This window comes from Lissotriton vulgaris, chromosome 11, assembly GCF_964263255.1.
Source record: "Lissotriton vulgaris chromosome 11, aLisVul1.2, whole genome shotgun sequence".
Lineage (NCBI taxonomy): Eukaryota > Metazoa > Chordata > Amphibia > Caudata > Salamandridae > Lissotriton > Lissotriton vulgaris.
Window position 1 is genome coordinate 146917683 of NC_141699.1, and position 25057 is coordinate 146942739.

A 25057-nucleotide genomic window follows, 5' to 3' on the forward strand; every position below is an offset into this window, starting at 1 on the left:
AGAGTAGGCAAAATGATTCTCTGTGGACTGGATCATTGACACCGTAGATCTTGGTGAATGTATGCACGGGCACCCATGTAGCAGTTCAGGACAGGAACACCCCTTTCAAACGCCATTGAGGTTCCTTTGGCTCTGGTATGAGCTTCTGGGCCCCTCAGAAGGCTCCTTTTAAGACCGAAAACAGCAGGTCTTTACGCCCAGGACAATCGACCTCCAAAGGGTCCATTGCTGTAACCCTCTTTTTCTTCTAGGGACGAGCAAAGCCAACAAAGAGTTGGTTGCAAAGGCTGTATTTCTTTGGGAGCTCAGTATAAAACAAAGAGCTCTCCTTGGATCAAGCCAGGAGAGCCTCTTCTCTTTCGAGGAATGTGGCAGAGAAAAAAAAGCAAGAAGGGTGCTGGACTGACCCTTGGGGAATGGCCATACAAACTTCAACAGAAAAGAAGCCTAGGTTCTCTGCAGCCATTTGTCAGTAAAAAGGTGGTGTAAAGAGACTGCAGCGGGAGCGACTTCAGATCACCGACACAGTGCATAGATAGACAGGAGAAAGACTTTCAGTGTCAACTGGACGGCACGCAGCTCCAGGAAACTAATGTGGAGTAGTCATTTCACTGGGGACCTTAGACTCCTGATCGCCACCCCTCCCAGGCGACGGTCCCAACCCACAGATGCTGCATCTGTTGAGCTCTGGGTGGAGTAAGGGGAAAATGGTGTGCCACAAAACAAGTTGGTGTGTACTTGTCTAGGCAGTCTCCTTTGATAGGAATGTCTCTTGACAACACCTCCATGTTGTTGTATGGATTGGAAACAAAGGCTCTAGTGCAAGGCCCACAGGTGCCCACAAGCACACAGAACCAGGAGAATGCATGAGGCCAGCAGTCCAACAATCCACAGAACTGACCTTAGAGACCAAAGATTGATCCTGAAACATTGGAATCACATCCTGAATGTCTTTGGCTTGTGCAGGAGGGTATCCACCTGTTACAACGCATTTTTTACAACGCGATACTGTTACAACGCATCTATTACAACGCAGATACTGTTACAACTCATGTTTTTACAACGCATTTTTTTACAACGCAGGTACCTTTACAACGCATACCATTACAACGTAAGTATATAATTATATTTTAAATGTTATATGTTTGGGGTAAAGGGGTATTTTTAGGGTTTAGGGTCAGTTTTGGGTTTTAGGGTAAAGGGGTATTTTTAGGGTTCAGGGTCAGTTTTCAGTTTTTGGGTAAAAGGGTATTTTTAGGGTTCAGGGTCAGTTTTTAGTTTTTGGGTAAAGGGGTATTTTTAGGGTTCAGGGTCAGTTTTCAGTTTTTGGGTAAAGGGGTATTTTTAGGGTTCAGGGTCAGTTTTCAGTTTTTGGGTAAAGGGGTATTTTTAGGGTTCAGGATCAGTTTTCAGTTTTTGGGTAAAGGGGTATTTTTAGGGTTCAGGGTCAGTTTTCAGTTTTTGGGTAAAGGGGTATTTTTAGGGTTCAGGGTCAGATTTTAGTTTTTGGGTAAAGGGGTATTTTTAGGGTTCAGGGTCAGTTTTCAGTTTTTGGGTAAAGGGGTATTTTTAGGGTTCAGGGTCAGTTTTCAGTTTTTGGGTAAAGGGGTATTTTTAGGGTTCAGGGTCAGATTTTAGTTTTTGGGTAAAGGGGTATTTTTAGGGTTCAGGGTCAGTTTTCAGTTTTTGGGTAAAGGGGTATTTTTAGGGTTCAGGGTCAGTTTTTAGTTTTTGGGTAAAGGGGTATTTTTAGGGTTCAGGGTCAGTTTTCAGTTTTTGGGTAAAGGGGTATTTTTAGGGTTCAGGGTCAGTTTTTAGTTTTTGGGTAAAGGGGTATTTTTAGGGTTCAGGGTCAGTTTTTAGTTTTTGGGTAAAGGGGTATTTTTAGGGTTCAGGGTCAGTTTTTAGTTTTTGGGGTACAGGGGTACAGGGTAAAAATAAATTAAAATTAATTTTAAATTAAATTAATTAATTGAAATTAAATTAAATTACATTAAATTATTTTTGGGGTTGAGGGTCAGTTTTGAGTTTTTGGGGTACAGGGTAAAAATAAAGTAAAATTAATTTTAATTTATTAAAATATTTAATTAAATTAATTAATTGGAATTACATTAAATTAAATTACTTTAATTTATTTTTGGGGTTGAGGGTCAGTTTTGAGTTTTTGGGGTACAGGGGTACAGGGTAAAAATAAAGTAAAATTAATTTTAAATTAAAATATTTAAATTAAATTAAATTACATTAAATTATATTTTAGAAAATTAATTTACGATTATAATATTATTAATATTAATATATACTTACGTTGTAATGGTATGCGTTGTAAAGGTACCTGCGTTGTAAAAAAATGCGTTGTAAATACATGAGTTGTAACAGTATCCGCGTTGTAAAAGATGCGTTGTAACGGTATGCGTGGTTACAGTCCGCGTTGTAACATCATATATCCGTGCAGGAGACGGAAGGCTTTGATGGTCACGGTGTCCAGGATGGTACTTTTAACCTTATCAGTGCTCATGACGAGCTCAGCTCGTCATGAGCCACGGTGGCCGTGTGCTCATGACGAGCTGAGCTCGTCATAACGGCTCCAACGCTCGCATGCGGGGATAATTTCCCCGCTGTGCTGAGCGTTCAATGAAAACGGGTGTGGCCGTGACGAGCTGAGCTCGTCTTGAGCACACGGCCAACGTGGCTCATGAGGAGCTGAGCTCGTCACAAGCACCGGGGCGCTGTGCGCGCCCCGCCCCCAGCACAGCGGGGGAATTACCCCTGCGGCGAAGGGGTTAAAGAAAATCCTTTGCTTTGCTGTCAAATGGAACTTCGGTTTGCTGATGGAAAACCCCAAGGATGAAAAAAGGGTGGCAGTCATTTGGAGATGGCATGTGACGGACTGTGCGAGCCTGCTTAGAGCAGCTATTCATTGAGGTACAGAAATACATGTGTCCACCGACTAGCAAAGATGGGCCATGACCATCACCTTTATAAACACCCAAGGGGGAGAGAAGAGGCCAAAGGAAAGAACAGCAAATTGTTAATGCTCCCAACTAAAGATAGCACCTGTGGGACTGCAGGAGGGATACATGAAAGTGCACATTCTACAAGGCCAAGGAGATTATCTTATTTCCTGGGTCCAGGGTAGGGAGAACCTGGGCAGGATGAGCATTCGAATTTGTAGAAAGGAATTCATGGGACAAATCAGTCTGAGACTTCAGACCTTCTTTGGTACCAGGAAATAGCAGGAGTAACAATTCTTGCTCGATTACATCACCCTCTCAGCGACCCCCCCCAACCCTCCTAACCAATAGGGACGTGGCTTCATGTAAAAGGATGGTGGCATGTTCTACTCACACCTGTGTAGGAATAGGTGGAATTTAGGGGGTGTGAGGAATGGCCAAGCGTAAACCCTTTCAACAACTAGCATGACCCACTGAAGTGATGGGATGGGATTCCAGTTGGGTCTGAAACATCCAATTGTGCCCCCCTACCAACTGTGTATGGTCTTGCAAGGTGAAATCCAAGCGCCTTGAAGCAGTTGCAGCTGTAAAGGAGGAGGTGGAAGATTGCTGTGCTTGGTTGTCCTTGCAACCTTATGCATCACTACTCTCTGGAGCTATGAAAAGTCTGGGCTCTTTAACTGGTTCCCAGGGCTTACGCTGTCCATAGACCAGACTCGCTAGTAACCTCTTTATTGTCTATTGAGGATGTAACTGGTGTGCCAGTATGAGCCCAGGGCCATAACTCTGATGCATTTGAAGCCTCCTAGCATAGAATCAGCCTTTCCTGTAAAGAGTCTGAAGACATCAAAGTACATGTCCATTAAGAACACCTGGCATGGAGTCAGAAGCCGCCTCTGAGCTGGGCTCTTGGAGTACCAACCGAGCAGCTCCGGAGAGCGAGGGTGAATATTCCACTTAACCTTCCTACTCTTAGGGCGCAATTCAGACTTAGACTTACATGAAGGTTTTGACAAATATTTGATGCACAAGTGTCCCCAAGATCTGAAGTGCTATCTGGATCGCCATTTAAACGCACCACTTATGTTCCATGATCTAGAATTTCGCTTCCTGCTTCCTAATCGCCATAGGATGCATGTCACACAACTTTGAGTCGTGACTGAAAAACAAGCACCACAAACGTACTTCAACGTACTTTGTGCAGGTATGTGACCGACATCTGCTTCCTGCAGTTACAGTATAGTTTAAAACCATTGTTTGAGGGATATTTGCCCTGGCACACAATCTATGTGTAATTAGGTGCTGGTAGGACCAACGAAGTTGGGAGCAGAGCTCCAAATCCACGTTGACATGGTACGTAAGTGTGAGAAGTTGGCCTGGTATATGCTGTCCACTAATTAAAGTGTTACAGCAAACAAATGATGGACAGAATGCTGGCAATGCAAACATTCTCCCCAGGCAAAGATCTGGGTTAAATCTATGTTCTTTTGCCCACTATGCCTCTGCTGTTTGGACCCAGCCATTTGCAGATCAGTCTTGACACTGTGCCCCTTGGGAACAGTCCAGACCGAACTGCCAGGCAAGGTCCTCCCTGGAATGGAAACCAGCATCCTTGGACCGGTTTCAGGGTATGTCACCCTTCTTCAGCCAGGCTAGACTGAATCCAGTGGCACAGTTAACAATGGACCCACATCTGGGCATACCCATCCCACTTAGGGCAAAAATTGTTACAGCAAACAAATGATGGACGGAATGCTGACAATGCAAACATTCTCCTCCGGTCAAAAGATCTGGGTTAAATCCATCGCTCTTTTGCCCAGTACGCCACCCCAGTTTGGACCCAGCCATTTGCAAATCAGTCTTGACCCTGTGCCCCAAGGGGAACAGTCCAGACCAACTGCCAGGCCAGGTCCTCCCTGGTTCGGAAACAATCAATCAAAAATAAAATTTGTAGAGCGCACTACTTACCCGTGAGGGTCTCAAGGTGCTGGGGGTGGGGTGGGTAATGTGCTGTTACTGCTCGAATAGCCAGGTCTTGAGGAGTCTTCTGAAGGTTAGCAGGTCCTGGGTCTGCCGTAGGTGGATTGGGAGGGTGTTCCAGGTCTTTGCGGTGAGGTAGGAGAACGATCTGCCACTGGAGGTCGCTCTTCAGATACGGGGGACTGTGGCGAGGGAAGAGGTCGGCGGAACGGAGCTGGCGATTGGAGGTGTAGAAGCTGAGTCGTCTGTTGAGGTATGCTGGTCCAGTGTTGTGGAGTGCCTTGTGTGCGCGTGTGAGGAGCTTGAAAGTGATCCTCTTGTTGACGGGGAGCCAGTGCAGGTCTGTCAGGTAGGGTGTGATGTAGCTGTGGCGAGGGATGTCGTGGATCAGGCGTGCAGAGGCGTTCTGTATGCGTTGCAGTCATTTCAGTGGTTTGGTCGAGGCTCCTGCGTAGAGGGGGTTTCCCTAGTCCAGCCTGCTTCTGACGAGGGCCTGGGTGACCGTTCTTGTTTCGGTGGGGATCCACCTGTAGAAACAAGCATCCTGGGACCGGTTTCAGGGTATGAAAACGGTCCTAGGATGCTTGTTTCCAGTCCAGGGAGGACCTGGCCAGGCAGTTCGGGCTGGACTGTTCCCATTGGGCGCAGGGCCAAGACTGATTTGATTTGCATATGGCTGGGTCTAAACTGGAATGGCATGGTGAGCAAAAAAACAATGGATTTAGGCCCAGATCTCTGTACTGGGGTGAATGTATGACATTGTTCTTCATTCTGTATCCATCAATTGTTCTTTTTGCATTTGTCACCCAGAGTGGGACGGGTATGCCCAGACGTGGGTCCTGTGCTCTCCATGCCACTGGAGTCAAGCTGTCCTGGCTGATGAGGGCTGAAAGCCCGAAACCGGTCCTAGGATGCTTGTTTCCAGTCCAGGGAGGACCTGGCCTGCAGCTGTGGCTGGACTGTACCCATTGGGTGCAGGGTCAAGACTGATTTGCATATGGCTGGGTCGAAACTGGAATGGCAGATGAGCAAAAAAAACAATGGATTTAGGCCCAGATCTCTGTACTGGGGTGAATGTATGACATTGTTCTGCATTCTGTACATCAATTGTTCTTTTTGCACTAATTAAAGTGGGCACCTTTCACCAGTCCAAACCACCCTTATGATGGATGATATCAAAGATAACCTTTAGAAAGCTATCCTAGTGGTAGCTGTGGAGACCAGCCTTCAGGGTTAATTTTGAAGAAATGCAGAGCAGCTTGTTTTACCAGAATATCACCCCCTGAATTAATTAAATGAAAGGACAACCACACAGTAGTTCTATAAAAATATGTATTTATTAATATAACACTCTGGAATCCTCTACCTGAGGATATAACACAAAGCACACAATGCAAAGTCAATAGAACAGTTGTAAGTGGCACAATACACAGTGGGCTCCAGGGGGAGACCAAACCATATGCTAAAATAGTGGTATAACAACCACGACCCGGATCAAGACAAGGTCTGGAGCACTTAGAAACGCTGGGACCCCAAGGAACCACCCAAGGTGAGTAGATAGGGACCCCATGGAGGATGGGTGCAGTGTGCTGACACTACCGCTAGCTCCGTACAATTCTATGGGGAAGTCGTGGTTGCAATTTTACAATTTAAGGACCCTTCTAGGAGGACTTCGAGGAAACCCTTCAGAACATAAGGGGTTGGAGAGCCACCCCACCCGTGGCTACCGTAGTACCAGAGTTACCAATCCCATGGGAGCAAGCAGCATAGGGCTGAAGTGGCTTCGGAAACCGCCGTTGTTCTCTACAGAAGGCTTCAAAGAAGTGCTGCTGCCGTGAAGATGAAAAGGATTCAGTGGAATCCAAGCCTGGATTCTGGAAGGAACCTGAAAGCAGAGGGGACCGACTTGGGATCGCTTCAGAGTGACCAGGGGCTCAGGAGACTAATGCCCACCGATGTCGGGTGCTTCAGGTGTGAAGGGATACTGGACTCTGTGGCCACGGGGACCAGGAGACGTCGATGACGCAAGGAGTCCGGTGAGAGCTGTCCCACAAAGGATGTTGAGTGCTGAGGGGTCGATGTCTAGCTGGAGCACCAACAAGCCTTGATAAAAGCAACCCATGCAGGTTACGGTGTGGACCAGCAAGGTCCAGGGGACTCTCCAAGCAATGGGGAGCCAGGGCACATCTGGAGCAACCAGGAATCAAGATAACCCTCAGGAGGACCCACAGGCCGATGACCAGGAGTCGCAAGGGGACCTCGTGCAAGATTACAAAGTACCAGCCCACGGAGCAATCAGTGCGTGGAGGCCAGAGTTCCTTGGTGGAAATACTGCTCAGGGTCAGGACTACACGGCGTCCAATGCACAAGCTCGGGAATCGTCAACGAGCATATGCACTTGCAAATAGACGCAGTGCACAGTGGTTTGGGTTATGCAGTCCCCACGAGGGATACTGGCCTCAAACTTGCTGAGAGGGCAGATCAACCTCGGTGACCTTCGGAACCCACCTCCTGTGTTGCTGGAATCTTCTGAGTCCACAGGAGCTCGGGAGCAGCAGACTGATCAGTTGCATTGAGGTGCCTGTGAATGCAGAGGAGTGACTCCTTCACCCCAAGGGAGATTCTTAAGTGGTCCTTAGTGCACCACAGGTCCTGCAAGGAGCCTGTATGGAGCAAGGGCACAGACAAAGCTTTGGATGGAGAGGGGGGTTGTGTCGGGCCCAGTTGAGGTCCAGCAAAGTCCAGAGTGACCAGACGGTTGAAGGTCATTGATTTCTTCTCGTAGAAACTTGTCCACATAAAATCTAAAGAGCTACAGTCAAGTAAGCCCTTTTCTACCCACAGGAGAGAGTTGGACAGATTCAGGGTACCCTCCTGGGGGAGGGGCAGGACAGAGGGGAAGTTACTCCCATGTCCTTTGTCCAGTTTTGCGCCACAGCAAATGGCTCCCAGAACTGGTCTGAGCTGGACTATGCACAGGGACACTAAATGTGCCCCAGGTGCAGACTTTCAGGTACTCTCAGCATGCACCCACCCAGCCCCAGTACACTAAATCCTGTCTGGGAGGTAGTCACACCTCCCTGTGACAGGATGCCAATTGTGCTGCCTTCCTCTGCTCTAGCTTGGTTCAGCAGCTGGAGGGCAGAAATGTGTCTCTGGCCGGCAGCATCCATTTAGTGCTGTCGAGAAGGCTGGCACCGGCAAGACCAGTGACCCCACGAAGCTCGCTTCAGAAGGGTGGAATAATAATTCCCACAACGGTGTGGAGGTATGATCCCACGGTGTTTGACACCAAACACAATATGTTTCTATGCAGCCGTTTGATATAGCATTTACAGTGAGTAATGCAACTCTACCTATACGTCACAGTCAACCTGGGAGAATGGTCTCCGAAGGCTGCAGAGGGGCTCTGCTCATGCAGGGCCACCCGCTCACGTAAAACCCAGCACCCTGCCTTCAGGATTGATAAGGCCTGCTATAGGGGTGACGTATAAGTTTTAAGTGTAGTGACCTATAGATCTAGTGAACCTATATGTAAAGTAAGTGGTGCAAGCACTAGCTTACACATGTTGCAGTAGAAGACTGTAGTTCCATTTTGCATGGTCTCTCATGGGTGGCATAATACATGCTTCAGCCCATGGGAGGCCTCTGGGTTATCTATGCCCTGGGTACATGGGTACCATATACTAGGGACTTATAAGGGTACCCCAGTATCCAATCTGAAGTGTACCAAAGTGCATGCATAACAATTTAAAGGAGACTGGGGTCCTGATTAGAAGGATCCTAGTCAGACTAGTCAAAACAGTGCAACATCAAGCAAAAAGTGGGGGTAACCATAAGAAACAGATCCTACTTTCCTACAGTAAGCGTACAGGGTAGGGTCTACACATCAAGTTCCGTGTTGTCACTTTTTGGGCTGAAGAAGACCACCGGGGAGTACAACGGCGCCACCAACCGGTGTATGGGAGCAATTGCTGTTGAAAATATGAATCTAGTCTAGTGCTTGGAATTACTCTAAAGGTGAGGAATCTGTGATTAGAAGTATGCATCAGCAATGCAATATTTCCATTATATTTACAAAGACATGACTAGGTCTGTGCACCAATAAACTTACGAGTCCCCCAAGAACCACTGAATTTTTTATTACCCCTCTCCATCATTTGTTGTCTGTGATATAGAATAAATAGGATTATGTGACCAAACTCCGTCAAGCACTTAGTATTTGTGCTCCGGTTATTCTTCTACAGTATTGGTCACCTTTTATATATAATTTATCTTTAAAACAGACCTACATCTTAAAGGGAACAGCCATTTGATAATGTCACAGTGGATAAAGTCACAAGAGGCTGCAAACCTCGAGCAGACAATGTCAAACAAAGGAACACTCTGGACTACTTTTTGTTGGAGATGTGTATTTATGCAAGACTGACGTCTAACAAAGGAACACTCTGGAATGCTTAGTGTTAATGATTGCTATTTATGCAAGACTGACGTCTCAAGAAGGAACACTATGGAATGTTTATCGTTGGTGATTGTAATATATGCAAAATTGACGTTTTCCAAAGAAGCACTGGAATGCTCATTGTTGGCAATTGTTGTATATGCAAAACTGCCTGAAGAGAACTATTTTTCCCTCAACACTGGATGGCCTCTTTAAGCACGTGCTCCCCTCGTATGTATGTCTTCACTGGGATCCAGCTCCCTATTGTATAGAAACGCGATGCTTCAATAAAACAGCAAATAAACTAAATTCAAGTAACAACCATCATACACGAATCGCAATTTCTAGACACTTGCTCCATCGAATTGTTAACCGATTCCCATGGGAAACAGGTAATAGTTACCTACTTCTGTCCGTCTTTTTGTGCACTGTGCTCCTCTGCCTTTTCGACATCTGCAGGACACCTTTTCCTATTATAGCGCCTAGAAACGTTAACAACTAGCGCACACTACATAGTCTAAATAATACTTTAAACGAAAATGCAATGTGTGTCAGGCGAATAAACACTTCATTATTTTTCAGACAACAGCATTACTTGAAATATAAGCCAACAGGAACATTTAACGCCTGGGGGCGCAATGGATGGTGGGGAATCAGAAGAATCTAAAATGTCTACCTTTCCTATTTGGAGGATACAGAGCACACATTGTGAAGTAGGGGAAATACATAATGGGCTGGTTTTCTAAAAGGGGACTGCTCCACTGAAGAATGTTCTTAATTAAATTCCAAGTGAAGTTCAAAGTCACCTGAGACAAAGTTGTTTTTTTCCACAATCTGAGCAATAAAATGAACTGAAACTCGATACAAGAATTATGACTTTATTTTGTGCAGTAAAAAATATTTTCTTAACAGTATTAACAATTTTCAGTACATTCTTGCCATGTTTATCGAGGTTCACATTCTTCAAAACTGATACAGTACCAGTAAATGTAGAAAAATGAATGTTTCACAACACAGACATAAGTAAACAGGTCTATTTTGAAATAGCTGGACTGCATTAGATCTCGTGCCAGATGACTTATTTCGGTAGCAAAGAATGACGGGCAGTTTAATTCCTACAGTGTTAGTACGCTGCTGGTAAATTTGGTTCCAAAGCGCAACTTTTAATACAGAACTACCTTTCACAGCCTTGTATAAAAAAAACCCTTTAAATCGACCTCAAAACCCTTGAACCCCATTTCCCATTTCTTTTATTTTTAATCACTCGCCACTGGAAAAGTGCTATAATTCTACCTTTTTAATGAGAGTAAATGCTCTCTACTTATGTGCCTCAGGACACACGGTACCTAAAAGCAACAATGGAAAGAAAAAAATACATTTTGTAAACGAATTTCAAGAACTTTTTTGTTTTAAAGATAAGAATGTTTTTTTCTTTTTTAAATTATGCCAATGTTTTTGAGAGAGGACCTCAAAAAAGCAGATAGGTTTCTTGCAAAGTGCAGAAAGACACAAAATTTGAAGAATAAAATGGTACCATACCTGACCCGATGTACTATTTATTTTGAGGTACCAGGGCTGCAGATACTCAAGCAGACAATCTGCGGCAAGAAAAGCTGCAGAGTAAGTGAGGGTGCTTTACCCAGTATGCTTTGGGAAAACATCGCTTCGTAAAGGAGTCCAACATTAACCGCATCGCTGCGGCGGCTTTTCCCGCTGTGTGCGGCAATTTACGAAAAGCCGCGTTACGTGACGAGCTCCGTGGCTGATGACGCTCGTCATCAACAGCGAAGGGGTTAAGAAAATGCTTCATAATTCTGTCCATACGTGGGGGCAAACTGGGGAAGTAATCTTCAAAAATAAAAAATCTGTCGAGTTGCAAGTTAGGGTACTATTGAGGCCTCGTACTCAGCATATTCTACAGAATTCACATTGGCATTGTACTAACAGTATAACAGGAAGCTAAAGTGTTTACACCTTTAAAGCACAATTTGATGTTGCTGGTTGAATTTATTCACCTTTCTAAAATAGTGCTAATGTTTGGAAAATGCTTTTAATTTTTTAACAGTCTTCCCTAAGAAAAAAAACACACCAACACTTTGGACTTTCACCACCCTTCCCTCTTCAGCTTCACTTTCACCGGAACACTACGTAACCTGGCTTCCAGTACATCCCCAATGAAGAAAATATAGGAAGCATAGGTGAGCAAAATAGATATCTTTTAAAGTAACGTATTAAAAAACATCCAAGGGTGAAAGAAACCATTACACATATTATACTTTTGTTAAATTTGACTTCAGATAAAAATAAATACACACAGGAAAACAATAGTAGCAAACCACTTGTGAACAAGATGACTTCCCACTGGCTTACATCATTCTGAATCATGACACATTACCTAAAAAAAAACAGGACACAGATTCTGGTTTATAAGTCTGATTAGCCAAAGCGGGAGTGGTTTGTACAATAAGTCACCACTTTCACAAAGGAACACATAATACCGTGGTCATGTGGGCACTGGTAAAGATATAACTTGGCACTTGCTGCAACAAAAGAATTTAAACACATAGCACAGCACTGCAATGGAAAATGGCCTTTTCTGAATTGATATTTAGTTTGGGCAAGGTGCCTTATGGTAAGTAGGTCGCCATGGCCTAACTTAGCCTACCCTTGCATCCAACATATTGCTTTGGCTAGGCATTATTCTTGAGATAACCAATATACTTCAACGAACAATGTTTGAACCAACGACAGCCTCAACACAAGGATCTCTTTACTGCCAGGGAAGGTCAAGGGATTTGATATGAGCGTTTGCCGCTGCCATTGTAGGAAACAAGGCAATAACTTTGACAATTAAGAGAAAACGATGCAAACATCTTCAGTGAATGGAAAAAGTTCCAGATCATACGATCAGATAAAAGTTTCTCCTGCTTGCTCAAAGTACTTGCTGCATATCAAACAAATATCGTCCTTGTCGATTTCTCCCAAACTCTCCATTGGGAGTTGTACTTTCTACAGCCACAGTGAACACGAGCCCCAAATCCTTTTTTCTGGTTAGGGAGTTCTCGATCTAGCACACCGAATGCCACTATCTTTCACCAAACTCCACATAATCCACATCTCAGTAGGGTTGAGTTTGTGGACTACCATTAGCTCTTTGTATAAGCAAGGGTCGAAAGGATTAAAAGGTCTTTGGATGCCAAATGTTTTGAAACCAGCATGATTTACTAGTGTTACATCCAGTTTCAGCAGGCACATCCCGACAAACACATCATCGATTGGGAAGAGCTCTGTGTTTTCAGCCACAACTTGCAGACGTTGCACGGTGCTTCTGGACATGAGGTACCCACCACCCCCGGCATATGGAGGGTAGTGCTGCCCACTATACATCGAATCGGGCACAAAATATTTGACCTTTGTGTTTCTAATGGGACGGGCTTTGGTGATTAGATCGCCCACAAAAAGATCTTTTTCTGGGTTACTGGTTCCGAGAAACTCAATAATATTGTCAATGTTAATAAAAACATCATCATCCCCTTTTAACACAAACTTGGCATTAAAGCAATCTTCTGAAAACCAGCGTAGAAAGTGCATTTCTTTCAATGTTAAATTGAAAAAATTGTCCACAAATTCCCACTGAATGAGATCTCCAAATTCTCGGCTTTCGTAGGCTATCAGTTTGTACAAAGAATGGGCTTGAACTCTCAAATCTGTCTGTCCTAATAAAAACACTAGTTTTATTTGCTGGCCATTGATTTTTCTGTACTTTCCCCAGGTGTTCCTTATAGTGATGCGACGGTCAATGTTAACCGGCGAGGATTTAATAGCCAATAACAAAAATGTGTCTTCTTCACATTTTTGGGGCTTCCAGAGAACTGAAAAGTTTCTGCAGTGCCTGTAAGTAAGGAAGAGGCGATGTGGCTCTGGGAGGCCCAATGAGGAATTTGCAGCTGTTGTATTTGGAAAACATCTTAGGGTTTTTTTGGGGTGAGTTCCCCAAAACGTTCCAGTTTGTCTTTGCCTTGCTGGTGACCGTGAGACTAAGGGCGTCACAAATGGCTTTGCTTCTTTTCTCACAAATACAACACAGGCGAAGAGAGAAATAAACAGAACATACAGCAACCGTCCTCTTCTCCAAGGAATCATTTCTGCTGCAGATAGGAGGAGGGTTCTCAGACCTGGATGGTGTATAAAAGTTAGATTGTTAGAAGAATTTCCACTTTTCAGCTAATGCGCGAACATTTATTTTAGTGCTATTAGAAAGGATTTCATCAGAAAACAGCAATATTTCAATCAACTTTCTTTATTCGTTTTTTGATTAAACCATTAAAGATTAAACAATTTCATCTTACTAAAATACATCATCAATAAAAATCCTCAGTAAACCAATCATTTTTTGTAAAATAAAATCTACAGTTAGTCATGGCAAGTCTTTTGAGTTACTCAATTTAACAGTGCCAACTAAAAACTTGACACATGGAAGCAGGAGGGTTGTGATCCTGGTAAAGAAGGGAGCAGGGGTGGAGGCCACTTTTTAAAAAACAGATATACCTGCAAGGGTCCTCTTCCCAGAGCTGAGATGTGGCAGGTTTGAGTTTGTGTGTAAAGGGTTCTATGGTCCGAATTGAGATGACCCCCAATACATATCTAACCTCGAGTGGAACATGTTTGAGCTGACGACCCCGTTGATTCTCCGGGGCAATTTCATCATCTTACTGGACACCACTCTAGATAGGTCGACTCGGAGAGATAGCCCTCAAACACCTAGGTCTAGGCAGGCTCTTAGAAACATGTTGCAGGCCCTGGGGTTGGTGGCTGTATGGAGCCACCTAAAGGGCCCGAAGAGAGGGTATACTTTCCACAACAGAAAATATGGCCACTACTCAAGGCTCGATTACTTTTTTGTCGATTGCGATTTAGCTGTTAAAAGAAGTCAATCATATGCCTGGGCACATTTTAGATCATTCTGCTGCTGCTATCCTGCTCCAATGCCCAGGTAGAATACAGGATTGAAGGTGGACAGTAAACCGAGCTCTCCTGTTGGATGTAGGGGTGGCATTTGCCTTAAAAACAGCCAGTGCTGATTTCTTTCTTAATGCTGGCTCAGTCCCTCCTGGAATAATCTAGGAAGCTTTTAATTCCTTCATTAGAGGGGTTTTGCAAAGCCAGGTGCAAATTTTAAAAACAAGTCAAAGCGAGCAACGCTTGCTAGATTAGAGCAGGAAATGGGGGTACTGGAGGTAGTTTTGCAGGTGCAAAATACTGTAGTAGAGAGGGAAAGAGTATTGAAGCAGCTGTAAGAGGTGCAGTTAAACTACAAAACTCAAACTGGATATGAAGTATAGGGAAAGATGGGCTACGTGTATGAGACAGTTGGAGTATGGGGGGACGAGCCTATGCATTACTGGCGTGTAAGGCGAAGGTCGAGAGATCCAGAAATATTATCAAGAAACTGGTCAATTCCCAGGGAGATGTCGCGAACAGGGCTGAGGAAATGCAGGGGCATCTGGTCACTTTATTCTTCAAACTGTATACAGAACAGGTATTCCCAAATCTGGACAGACTCAGGTAAGGGTTACGGGGCAGAGAACTTCCCAGGCTTGAAGCGGGGTTAAAGAGTGCTTGGAGACACAGATTACCCAAGAGGAAATCAGGGAGCATTTGTCACGCATCAAGAATGGGAGGGTGGAGGGTCCCAACGCCATTTCCCCCTAGAGCTTTATAAACGTGATGAGATTGTTCCAGTGTGGGAATTATTGTTTAACTTAATTTATCATAGGAATGTGCAGATCCCCAACTCGTGGAAGCAACCCATGATCGTCTAGATTTTAAAGCCTGCTAAAGACCCTATGAAATGCCGATTCTTACTGGCCAATTTCCTCATTGAATACATATTTTAAGAGTTTTACGAGTATTTTGGCTGGCAGGTTGGACAGATTAGCCCCCCTTAGTTAATTCATCCCCAAGAGACAGATACACAAGCTTACCCAGCAGTTTGGGGCCATTGATCTGGCCACTACGCATGGGATTCCCTTGGCAGTGGTCACAATAGACACAGCCAAAGCATTTGATCAAGTATGCTGGGCCTACTTGCGAGAGGTGTTGGCAGTAATGGATGTTAGTTCTTGTTTTATCAAGATCTTTCTGAGGCTATATGACAATTTGTGAGCCCAAATTTTGTTTAATGGTCACTGACTTGGAGTTGTGATATCCAAAGAGGCCTGCAGCATGGCTGCCCTCTATCCCTCCTCTTCTTTGACATCTATATTAAGCTGTTCGCTCAGTTGTTAGAAGGGTCACTCAGGTAATTCCCTTCTATGCCCTGCATTATAGCAATAAGACTGAGCTATATGCCGACGATCTTGTAGTATATACAGCGGACTCTGTCCGGACAATTCCTAGGGTGGAAAGATTTGCAGAAGAGTTTGGGGCCTTATAGAATTACCTAGCGAACAAGTCACAGGTTATGTGGCAGAATGCGGCAGATTGGACAAGGGATGTGAGGGCCGATATTCAGTATTTGGGGATAGCTAATATCAAACCCTTGGAGGCAGTTCCGTTGCATAACCTAGGAAAGATGGCAAAGGAGGTTGATGTCTTACTCGCTAGATGGAGGCACTTGCCATCAACAATCTATGGGCGAGTAAACTTGATAGAATTTCGATCTTCCTCAAGTTGAAGTATCCCTAACTGCACCCCGCTTACATTTCCAAAACCGGTTACAGATAAGATTCAGGGCAAAGTAACAAGCTTTATATGGGCTTCAGGGGAAGAGAGCAATGCTGGCGAGGAAAACATTGAGGCGTAGGTTGGTGAAGGGGTGCCTCGCCCTTTCACACCAGAGTCTGTATTGTTTGGCCTTTCAGTTTAAAAACTGTAGGATGCTTCTAGGAGTTCTGGACAGTTCAACTTGGGTGGTGATTTTAGCAGAGATGGCTAAGGAGCCAGGACCTACAGGTTTCTTACATAAGTTTGGTGCCCCAATATATATATTTTTTAAGTACGATAACATGTTTTAAAGGCTGCGATGACTATATGGTTCAGAGTTAGGAAGATCCTGACTTTGGCTAATACTCAGACTTCTCACCCATTTGGGACTCCCCAGGTACCCTAGTGTCTGCAGGATGGGTTGAGCCTTCTCTTGAGGGTTGGAATAGCGACCTGGGAGTGGGAGGGGGGGCTATTGTCTTCTGTGCAGGTGGTGTTAATCTGGGATGTATATTGCAGAATGTGAGGCCTAAGAGTAAGGAGGTAGCCATCTTGTATTGGATGTTTCTGGAGGTGGAGGGTAGAAAAATGGTGGCACCGCAGCTAGTATGGGAGGGGACTCTTCAGCACATGAAGTTACAGCGTATGTGGCATGTGTCTCTCATGATGATGTACTCGGTGGTTAAATTAGCCAACCTGAAGCGAAATAATTTTTTAACCCTCAACAGACTGCACTGGACCCCACAAAAGGTTGCAAAGTTCGTGGAAGATCAGATTTCAAGATGTAGGCAGTGAGGTCATCTAAAAGCTAATAATGATTATTTGTTCTTCACCTGCCCTGTGATCAGAGGATTTTTAGAGGAAGTCGCTAAAGTTGTCAAGGAAATCTTGAGAGCCAGGAAATCTAACTCTTGAGCCTGTCCTGTTGAGTGTGGACATGATTTTGTGCAACCTTTTAAGTAGTCCACAGAGTTCTTTTTTTAAATCTTGTACTCGTAGCCAGAAGGGAGATCTGCAAGCATGGGACGGATCCACTACCCCATTCTGCAACAGACTGGCTAAAAATGGTGTACTGGACCAGCCGGTAGGATACGGAGGGTGGGTCTGGTGGGCTGAATAGGATTCAGTCCATATAGGATATGGGCCAATTTCTTCTGAAGCGAACAGAACCGAGGCGCCCCTATGCGAGATGGGCCGCTCAGGTCTGTGCGGTAGGGGCCAATGCAAATTGAGCAGGTTGGGGCCGGATAATAAGTATGTGACAGCCTGAGTTTGGAGGTGCCATGAGGATATGAGAAAAACAAAAAAATAAAAATGAAAGCAGGTGCGATGAATAAAGTGTTGCTCTTTTAAAAATAGAATAATATTTTTTTCTGCCGATTAATATGAAAACGGCAAAACATTATAAAAAGCATGGCATCCTGTTTCAAAACCAGATCGTATTTACAGGATTCGAGACAGCAATCCTTATACCAGCCCTTAGGGACCGCCAACAAGTGATGTATCATGTTAAGTCTAACTAAACCTGGTCAATAAAAAATAAACAGCAGTATTTTATTATTACCAAACGTGAAAAAGTGCACTCTGGATTGGCCATTGAAAATGCTCCAATTAAGGCGTATAACCGGTATTAGAACAAACGAATTTTGTAAGCTCCAGTGGAGAGACCCAAGTGGCAGATGATCCACAATGAATAGTATAGATCAGGGTTCTCCAAGACGGTCCTGGAGGCCGGGATCCATGCCAGATTGTTAAGATAACTACATTTATCTAAATGGAGACATTTATCTAAATGGGGAGCAGCCCCCCAAGCAATGGGCAAACTCTCCTGGCCCCCCCACCCCCAGGGCCCAAAAGTTTTTCCATCCCCCCAGGGACAGATTGGAGGTTGTTACCTGTGGTGGTATTTTTTTCCTGAGAAATGGGTGAGGTCGCGTGCCACATATTGGGCTTCGCCCTCTCCCTCAATTGACCAGCAACAGTTTTTCTGCCTCCTACACTTCAAAGGGGGAGGGGGCAGATAAGAGGTCTTTAACTCCAATCTGCCAGAGTCAGAGGGACAAAGTATTGCCACGAGGTGGACTGCTCACCTGCCCACACAGAGCCTAGCCTCCACCTCCAATATAAACCCATCATGCTTTTTGCTCCCCCTAGGGACTAACGCACCCCATCCTTTTATCAAGAAGGGAGTTTTTGATTTTCAATGCAGTTTTTCTAAAAAAAAAACATTTTTTACATACAGGTAGAAAAGTTGAGCTAAGTCCCAATATCGTCCTACTTCTATGCTGAATGGCTGCACCTTTCAGACTCGGGCCGGCTGCCACCTGCAGAACCCTACCAAAGCCAGGCATATCTGAAAATTATCCTATTTATCAAAAGAGGGGGAATCTAGGAGCTATTCAAAAGGTCCGGTGACCCGTGCTCCCGAAGTTAAACTTATACCAAAAGGGAGTCACCATTCCTAAGTAGAGCGAGAGAAAAAAAGAAGGGAAGTAAGAGGTACTCTCGTCGTGTGCTACTCTAAATGTGGGGAGCAGTGTGTCCTCATCTTAATGCCCTCACACACCCCGAAGCATGTCATGCTTCATCATTGGGCTTTTGCTCCTCGTCAGGCTGGCGCTGCAGTGCCCTACGGGTTCACCGAAGGTTCTCTTTTTTTCGGAGATCTTTTAATGAAGCTGTATGGTTGAGTGGGTGTAAGTGGCAGTGAAGTCCTAGAAGGTGTATTAAAAAATGGCTGGAGGGAGAGTGATTAATTTTTATTAAGGCAATCCCTCTGTCATTATTAAAACAAAGTGTATGGTGCTGCTTTAACGGGTATTATGTCCCTTGGTAGCTGGGAAACTATATGTCCCTAGTGGGCACATGTTCTGGTCAACAGGTTTCGCGCTTTAATGGTCTCAGGGGGAGATCCAGGGAGCTTAATCAGGACGGAGTGAGAAAGTTGTATCGACAGTGGCCCGAAAATGTTGGTGCCCCCGGATAAATGAAGGGAGTAGAACTTCCCTTAGTAGGTAGGGTAAGATCCCATGAGATCAGGGAGGGTCACTTGAGAGGGTTCTCGCAGTGCATCTGGGCTGTGTCACCTGTGTGCCTCTCGCTGTCTCCGCCGGATTTCGGAAAACAAATCATCTGTGCTCTGTCCGCATCCCATTAAATTATCTTCCACACAGTGCCCTGCAGATATCAAACTTAAATTGCACATTTTCCATGTATTTCTGCAACGTAAACTTCAGTAAACCTCAGGGATCCACAAAATTCCTACCACCTAGCATTTCCCTACCTGTCCTGATAAAAATGCTGCTTGTGTGACTTCGCTTACTGTCCCCGGCAGGTACAATTCAAATTGGGGTCAATGAAAGCCGTTCCAAGACTCACATTGACCTTGGTTTATATTAATTCCTATTTGTAAAGTGCAAACATATCAACCCCTTAAGGGTTTCAAGGCTGTGAGTGTCACCGGGGAGATTAAGTGAGCTCTATTGCCCAGAATCACGTGATGTCGAGTTGAACTGGCGCCAGGGATCGAATGGTAAGCCCCGTGTGCCAGAGTAAGCCGATCTGGCCGCTGTGCCACTGCAGGGTATTGTGGGTAAGAAAACATTGTGGGATCACACGAGGAATACCACCTTGGACTCCCCTGGGAGTCTAGTTTTAGAAATGTCTGGAAGGTTTCCCTGGATGGTCAGTGATCCCTGGCCAGAAAATCACTACTACCCCATTACCAAATCAGATCATTTTTGTGACAGGAAATTTGGATGTCTCCACATTGTATTTTAGTGATTTTTCTGTAGCGGGCACTAAGCCTACTGTTTAACTATTTCCCTAAATCTTTTGCTTTTCATCCTAGTTTTTGTAGACTCTTGTTTCATGGCCTTAGGATGCTGGGCACTTCCCACTGTACTGCAGCGGGAAATTGCACATCACCTTCCTACACAAGCCAGGAAGGGGTACTTCCTGATTGGTTTAGGTCTTATATACATGAGTGCCTTGTAAAAAGGTACCCCACACGCCCGGGCAGGTACTGCACTGGCTAGTAGAGGAACGCAACACTGATTGTGCCACCCACCAGAATAGCCTTTCAAACATGTATAATTCTAAGGTTTGCTTTTCTCGCTCAGCCAACCTAGAGGACCTTTTTCACTACTACCAGAGCGGCCTCAGGGGTGGAGCTTGTGGTCAGTGGGCAGCCGGGTAGGTACAAATGTGTGTTCTCTGCCCTGGTATGGAAGAACCCCCAGGGGCACCGCCTAGATGGTGTGGATTCTCCTGTTGTAAAGGCAGTGGGGAGGTGTGGTCCCCTTCCTACCCATGCTAGGGAATGGGGCTGACCTGACATTTGTAAAACAAGTCACCAGCCTGCCATTGCAGGCCGATGGCTGTGCACTTGCACCTATGGTTATTTCAACCCAGTGTCCAACCTGCCCTTTTAGGCAAGTCTAGGCATATTTGCACCTAGGTTGGTCTTAACATGTGTCAAGCCTGCGCTTGTGGGCCGGTGGCTGCACCATGGCACCAATGGGGTCTTTAAATGTGTCTGGCCTGCCTTTGCAGGCCGGTTTGCGCACTGGCGCCTATGGCGTTTCTAAACAGGAGTCCAGCCTGCCAATGCAGGCCTGTGTGTGCACAATGGCACGTATGATCAGGCTTGTTGCCAAATCACTAGCCCCTCCGGAGAGGAACTCTTACTACCGCTAGAGCTCCCCTTGGGAAAGTCCTGAGGGGTGAAGCAAGTAGTAGGTGAAAGGCAGGGCAGGTACATGTGTGTATCCTGCCCAGGTAGTGAAGAATACCCTTGTGTGTTCTCACTACCTATGAGGTTTTCTCTTCCCATAGGTTAACATGGGAGAATGGTGGAAATTGCTTCAGGCTGCAATAGTGAATTACAGTGGAGCAGCGTCATAATATTTCCTATCATTAGATTCCCAATGACAAACCCTTTGCTGTGGTAAAGGTGCTTTTGTCATTACTAGTTTAGAAATGCTACTTCTAGCAAATGAGCAATTCCCTGTTCTAAAACTCTTTCTGTGCCTTTTAGTTTTCCTCCATTCCACACGGGAGGCTGTTGGAGCACATCTGGGTATTTCCCAGTGACTGCTAAAAAACAATGGGCATGCAACTGGAACGGCAAACCGCTGAATTTGAGGGCCGGGTGGGAGAAATTGGAGGAAGCACGAGTCAGCTCGTGCTGCAGAACTAGACAACTCTACAGGGGCTTCAACATCATTTTCTTCAAGAGATACTGTGGTAGCGTAGGTTCTAAGCGCACGAGCGGACAATAACCCGGTTTTATTATTTTAATAATGTGCTATTTTGGTGCTTGTGTAAGCAAATCATTTTTTTGTCAGACTAAAACAGGTCACACTTTCTTTCATTACTGTATTGATACTTTATAGTTCCCACTACTAGGATATGGGGAGATAGTGGCCTCTCCACTCAGAGCTTTCAGGACTAGAACAGGAGTGTATAGTAGGGTGTAAGGAAAGACTGGCCTCTACCCGGACACCTCTACTCAGGGTGACCAGTATCCACAGCAGTACGGATGAGGGACTGGCTGGTTTCCTGACACTTCTCTCTCAGATGCTGGAAGACCATAATAGTGTGTTAGAGGACTGGTCTCCCAGCTGAGACCTCTCTTTGTAATGATGGATGCGCGTGGTTGTGTTTGTAGAGGACTGGGTTCCCCTTTGACCCCACATGATGGCTGTACGTCGTAGGGTGTGTGGATGGACTGGCCTTTCCTTTCAGACCTCTCTCTCAAATGATAGCTGTCCGTAGTAGTGAGTGTGAAAGAATTGGCCTGTCCTTTCAGACCTCTCGATCAGGTGATGGGTGTACATTGTAGAGCATGTGGAGATAATGGCCTATCCGCCGAGAGCTCTCTCAGATGATGGGTGTGCATGGTTGGGTGAGTGGCGGAACTGACTTCTCCTTTCAGACCTATCACTCATATGACTGGTCTGCGTGGTAGGGTGTGTGGAAAGACTCTGGCCTCTCCGCCGAGAATTCTCTCAGATGGGCACAGTAGGTTGTGTAGATGGACTGGGCTTTCCTTTCAGACCAGTCTCTCAAATAACGGGTGTGCGTAATAGGGTGTGGGAGGGACTGACCTCTCCTTTCAGATCCCTCTCTCCGGTGACAGGTGTGCATAGCGGAGTGCGGAAAAGGACCGGCCGCTCTGCTGAGACCTCTCTCTTGGAGGACAGCTGTGTGTAGTAGGGTGAGGAGAGGGACTGGGCTCACTGCTGAGACCTCTCCTTGTAATTATGGATGTGTGTGTGTAGTAGGGTTTGAGGAGAAACTAGGCTCTTCTTTCAGACTTTTGTCTCAGATGACAGGTGTGGGCAGTACGCAGCGGGGAGGGACTAACCTCTGCTTTCAGACCTCTATCGCAGATAAAAGGTGTGTGGATGAGCCTTAACTCTACTCACAACTCTTCCCACGCCAATGAGCATAACTAGTAGACTTTGATAAACACCATCTCCAGTAAGATTACTTCCTAACAAGTGTGAATAGCAGGGTGTATTCAAACATCACCTACTCCTTCCTACTATTCACAGTCCCACAAGTCTTGCAAGATCGTACACACTTCTCAAAAACAAGGACCACAATAAGCATTCCTACTAAAAGAGTGTATTGCGCGTTCATCTATTCCTTTTTAGGTCGAGCAGACCTTACTCTCAATGCGTGAGCATTGAGAGTGTCTGCTTCAGACCTTTTGTAGCCCGTATGGGGAATGAGTTGGGAATGAGGACACCAATCTGTTACGAGCGTTTTTCCTCGCGGGAGCGCGCGTCTGATACCTGCGCATGCGCGGTGCAAGCCCTGGCTCTCACACAGACACAGGCAGCCCCCACCCCTCTGCATGCACGCACGCACACACACAGGCGCAAGCCCTCGCTCACACACAGACACAGGCAGCCCCCACCCCTCTGCATGCACGCACACACACACAGGCGCGCGCATGCACACGCAGGCACACTATCTCCTGCCTCGCATTCTCTCAATCACACACAGTCACGCATGCGCACACACATGCACACACACACACACGCACACACGCATACACACAGGCCTTCACATTAGCCCTGGCCCCCTCCCTCCCCTCCCCTCCCACTCACCGGGCTCTTTCGGCGTGTTTCGTGTCTCCTCTGCAGCGCTGGTCGGAGTCGGCCGGCTTCACTGCTTCCTCGGCGGCGGCGGGCGGAACTTCCTGCTGGATTGCAGGCCCCGCCCCCGTCTCGGCCAAAAGTGCCTGACTTCCGGTTTACACGGAGCAGGGCTGCGGCGGTGATTTCGAATGCTAAGTTATTGAATTTTTTTTTTTACTGCTTTTAACATAAAAATGCGGGCCAAGCCAATAAAATATAGTCTTGTTTTTTAATGTCGTGAGTTTGTTTTATATTACTCGTCTAGCCTATGTTTCCTGACACAGAAACGTTTACCCGCTCAACACACATCACACTTAATGCTACAACATCCTGTGTGATTATGTCCACTCCATGCAAAACAAAAAAAACACCAAAATAATAAACAATCATTATAAAATAGTCAGTGAGGCTTGTTACATGTGCCTCGCACACCGCTCATTAAATGCAACGTGTACGATCAAGGCCGGGCGGCGCTGTGACCACTGCCCGGCATGAAGACTTCTCTTCCCCAACTCGTTTAGTTTCTCCTTTCAGAATCAATTAGCCGAGCGCTTGCCTACATTTCTCCCCCCTCCCCCCTATTGTTTCTCTCTCCACGTTTTGCCCCTAACATCAAATTACTATGAATTGCTATGAATTGCAAAGCAGCTGCCAGCTGAGCGGAGGGAGCAGGCAGCTTGCCGAACACAATCGCGTCTCCTCATGTAAATGCAGGCATCATTTTTTATGCACGTATTACACGCCACTTTTTTACAGCCTTTACTGCTAGGGACGGCGAATACCTTCACATATTCAGACCTGCTCAACTCATAAAAGATGCACATTCACCGTCTCCGCTGCCCTGTGTGGCAAAAATAAACAAGACGCAGGCACACATGTGTGCGCACAGGCAGGCAGACTCACAGAGATGTCTGTAGGGGCGCGCCTTACAGACCTGCCAGGGAGGTGTTCTGAATTCCTTGCACCCGTGGACTGCTGGATGCCGGGTAAGTGTATATAAATTGCCTTTATTATGCTTTTAAAACGCGCATTTTTTCTCTCAGCCATCAGCCTGGGTTTAACTTAAAGCACAAATTAATTTAAAGCACAAATATCTTAAATCTAGTTTCTGCAGTCACATCGACCTCTGATCATTTGACAGAAGTCCGCTCGGACAGGGGATGTCGTTACCAAATGCTTGCCTTTGTAGTTTGCAAAAAAAAAAAAAAGAAGCTTTCTTTATATGCGTTTTCCTATTTAAAAAATGTTTTTTTGGTTCAGCTTAATGTTGTATTCGGGTGGGACCGGGGAACTTGAGAGATTCCGTAGAAACATCTGACATGGGGTAAAGGAAGGGAGTGGGGCCGCCTGGCCAGGGACATGTTTGGCATTTATTGCAGTTAGGCCCAACCAGGTGTACAGACACAAAATAGAAAAAATAATAAAAAGCAACCATCGCAAAACACACAGAGCGTCATTTGTGAGTGGTTTTGTTGGCACAAAAATATTGTTATTGTATTTATATAGCGCCTACAACTCCTGACGAGGTGTTGAAGCGCTTTTCAACGAGTATCACGATTTTTTGTATTTATTATACGAAGAACAAAGCCAAAAGATTCCCTGATTAATCACTGTTTTCCCCAGCCCAACCTACACACCGTTCACATGGGGGGAAAAACTGCGTGAAGGAGGGTGGGAAACCAGACTAGCAGGTTACGTCAAAGGGTTCAGTGAAGCTTGCTAAAATATAGCTTTTTGAAGACTGTCCGCCGCTGGCACTGGTCGTCAGAGAAACTATGCAGGGCTAAACTTTGTCATGATTTCAGAGTTTGGAGAGGCGCGGAACACAA

The 25057-nt window shown here is 45.5% G+C and overlaps 1 protein-coding gene across 2 annotated transcripts in view; it reads right to left on the bottom strand.

Moving 5' to 3' along the window:
- Positions 1-10241: 10241 nt before the first annotated feature.
- The window catches only part of B3GNT4 (UDP-GlcNAc:betaGal beta-1,3-N-acetylglucosaminyltransferase 4), a 106880-nt gene continuing 92064 nt past the window's right edge, over positions 10242-25057 (bottom strand). For both annotated transcript variants that reach the window (XM_086942975.1, XM_086942974.1), the window contains exon 2: positions 10242-13547. In XM_086942975.1, coding sequence (XP_086799101.1) covers positions 12424-13515 — 1092 coding nt within the window. In that variant the 5' untranslated portion in view covers positions 13516-13547 and the 3' untranslated portion in view covers positions 10242-12423. The remainder of the gene's footprint in view (positions 13548-25057) is intronic.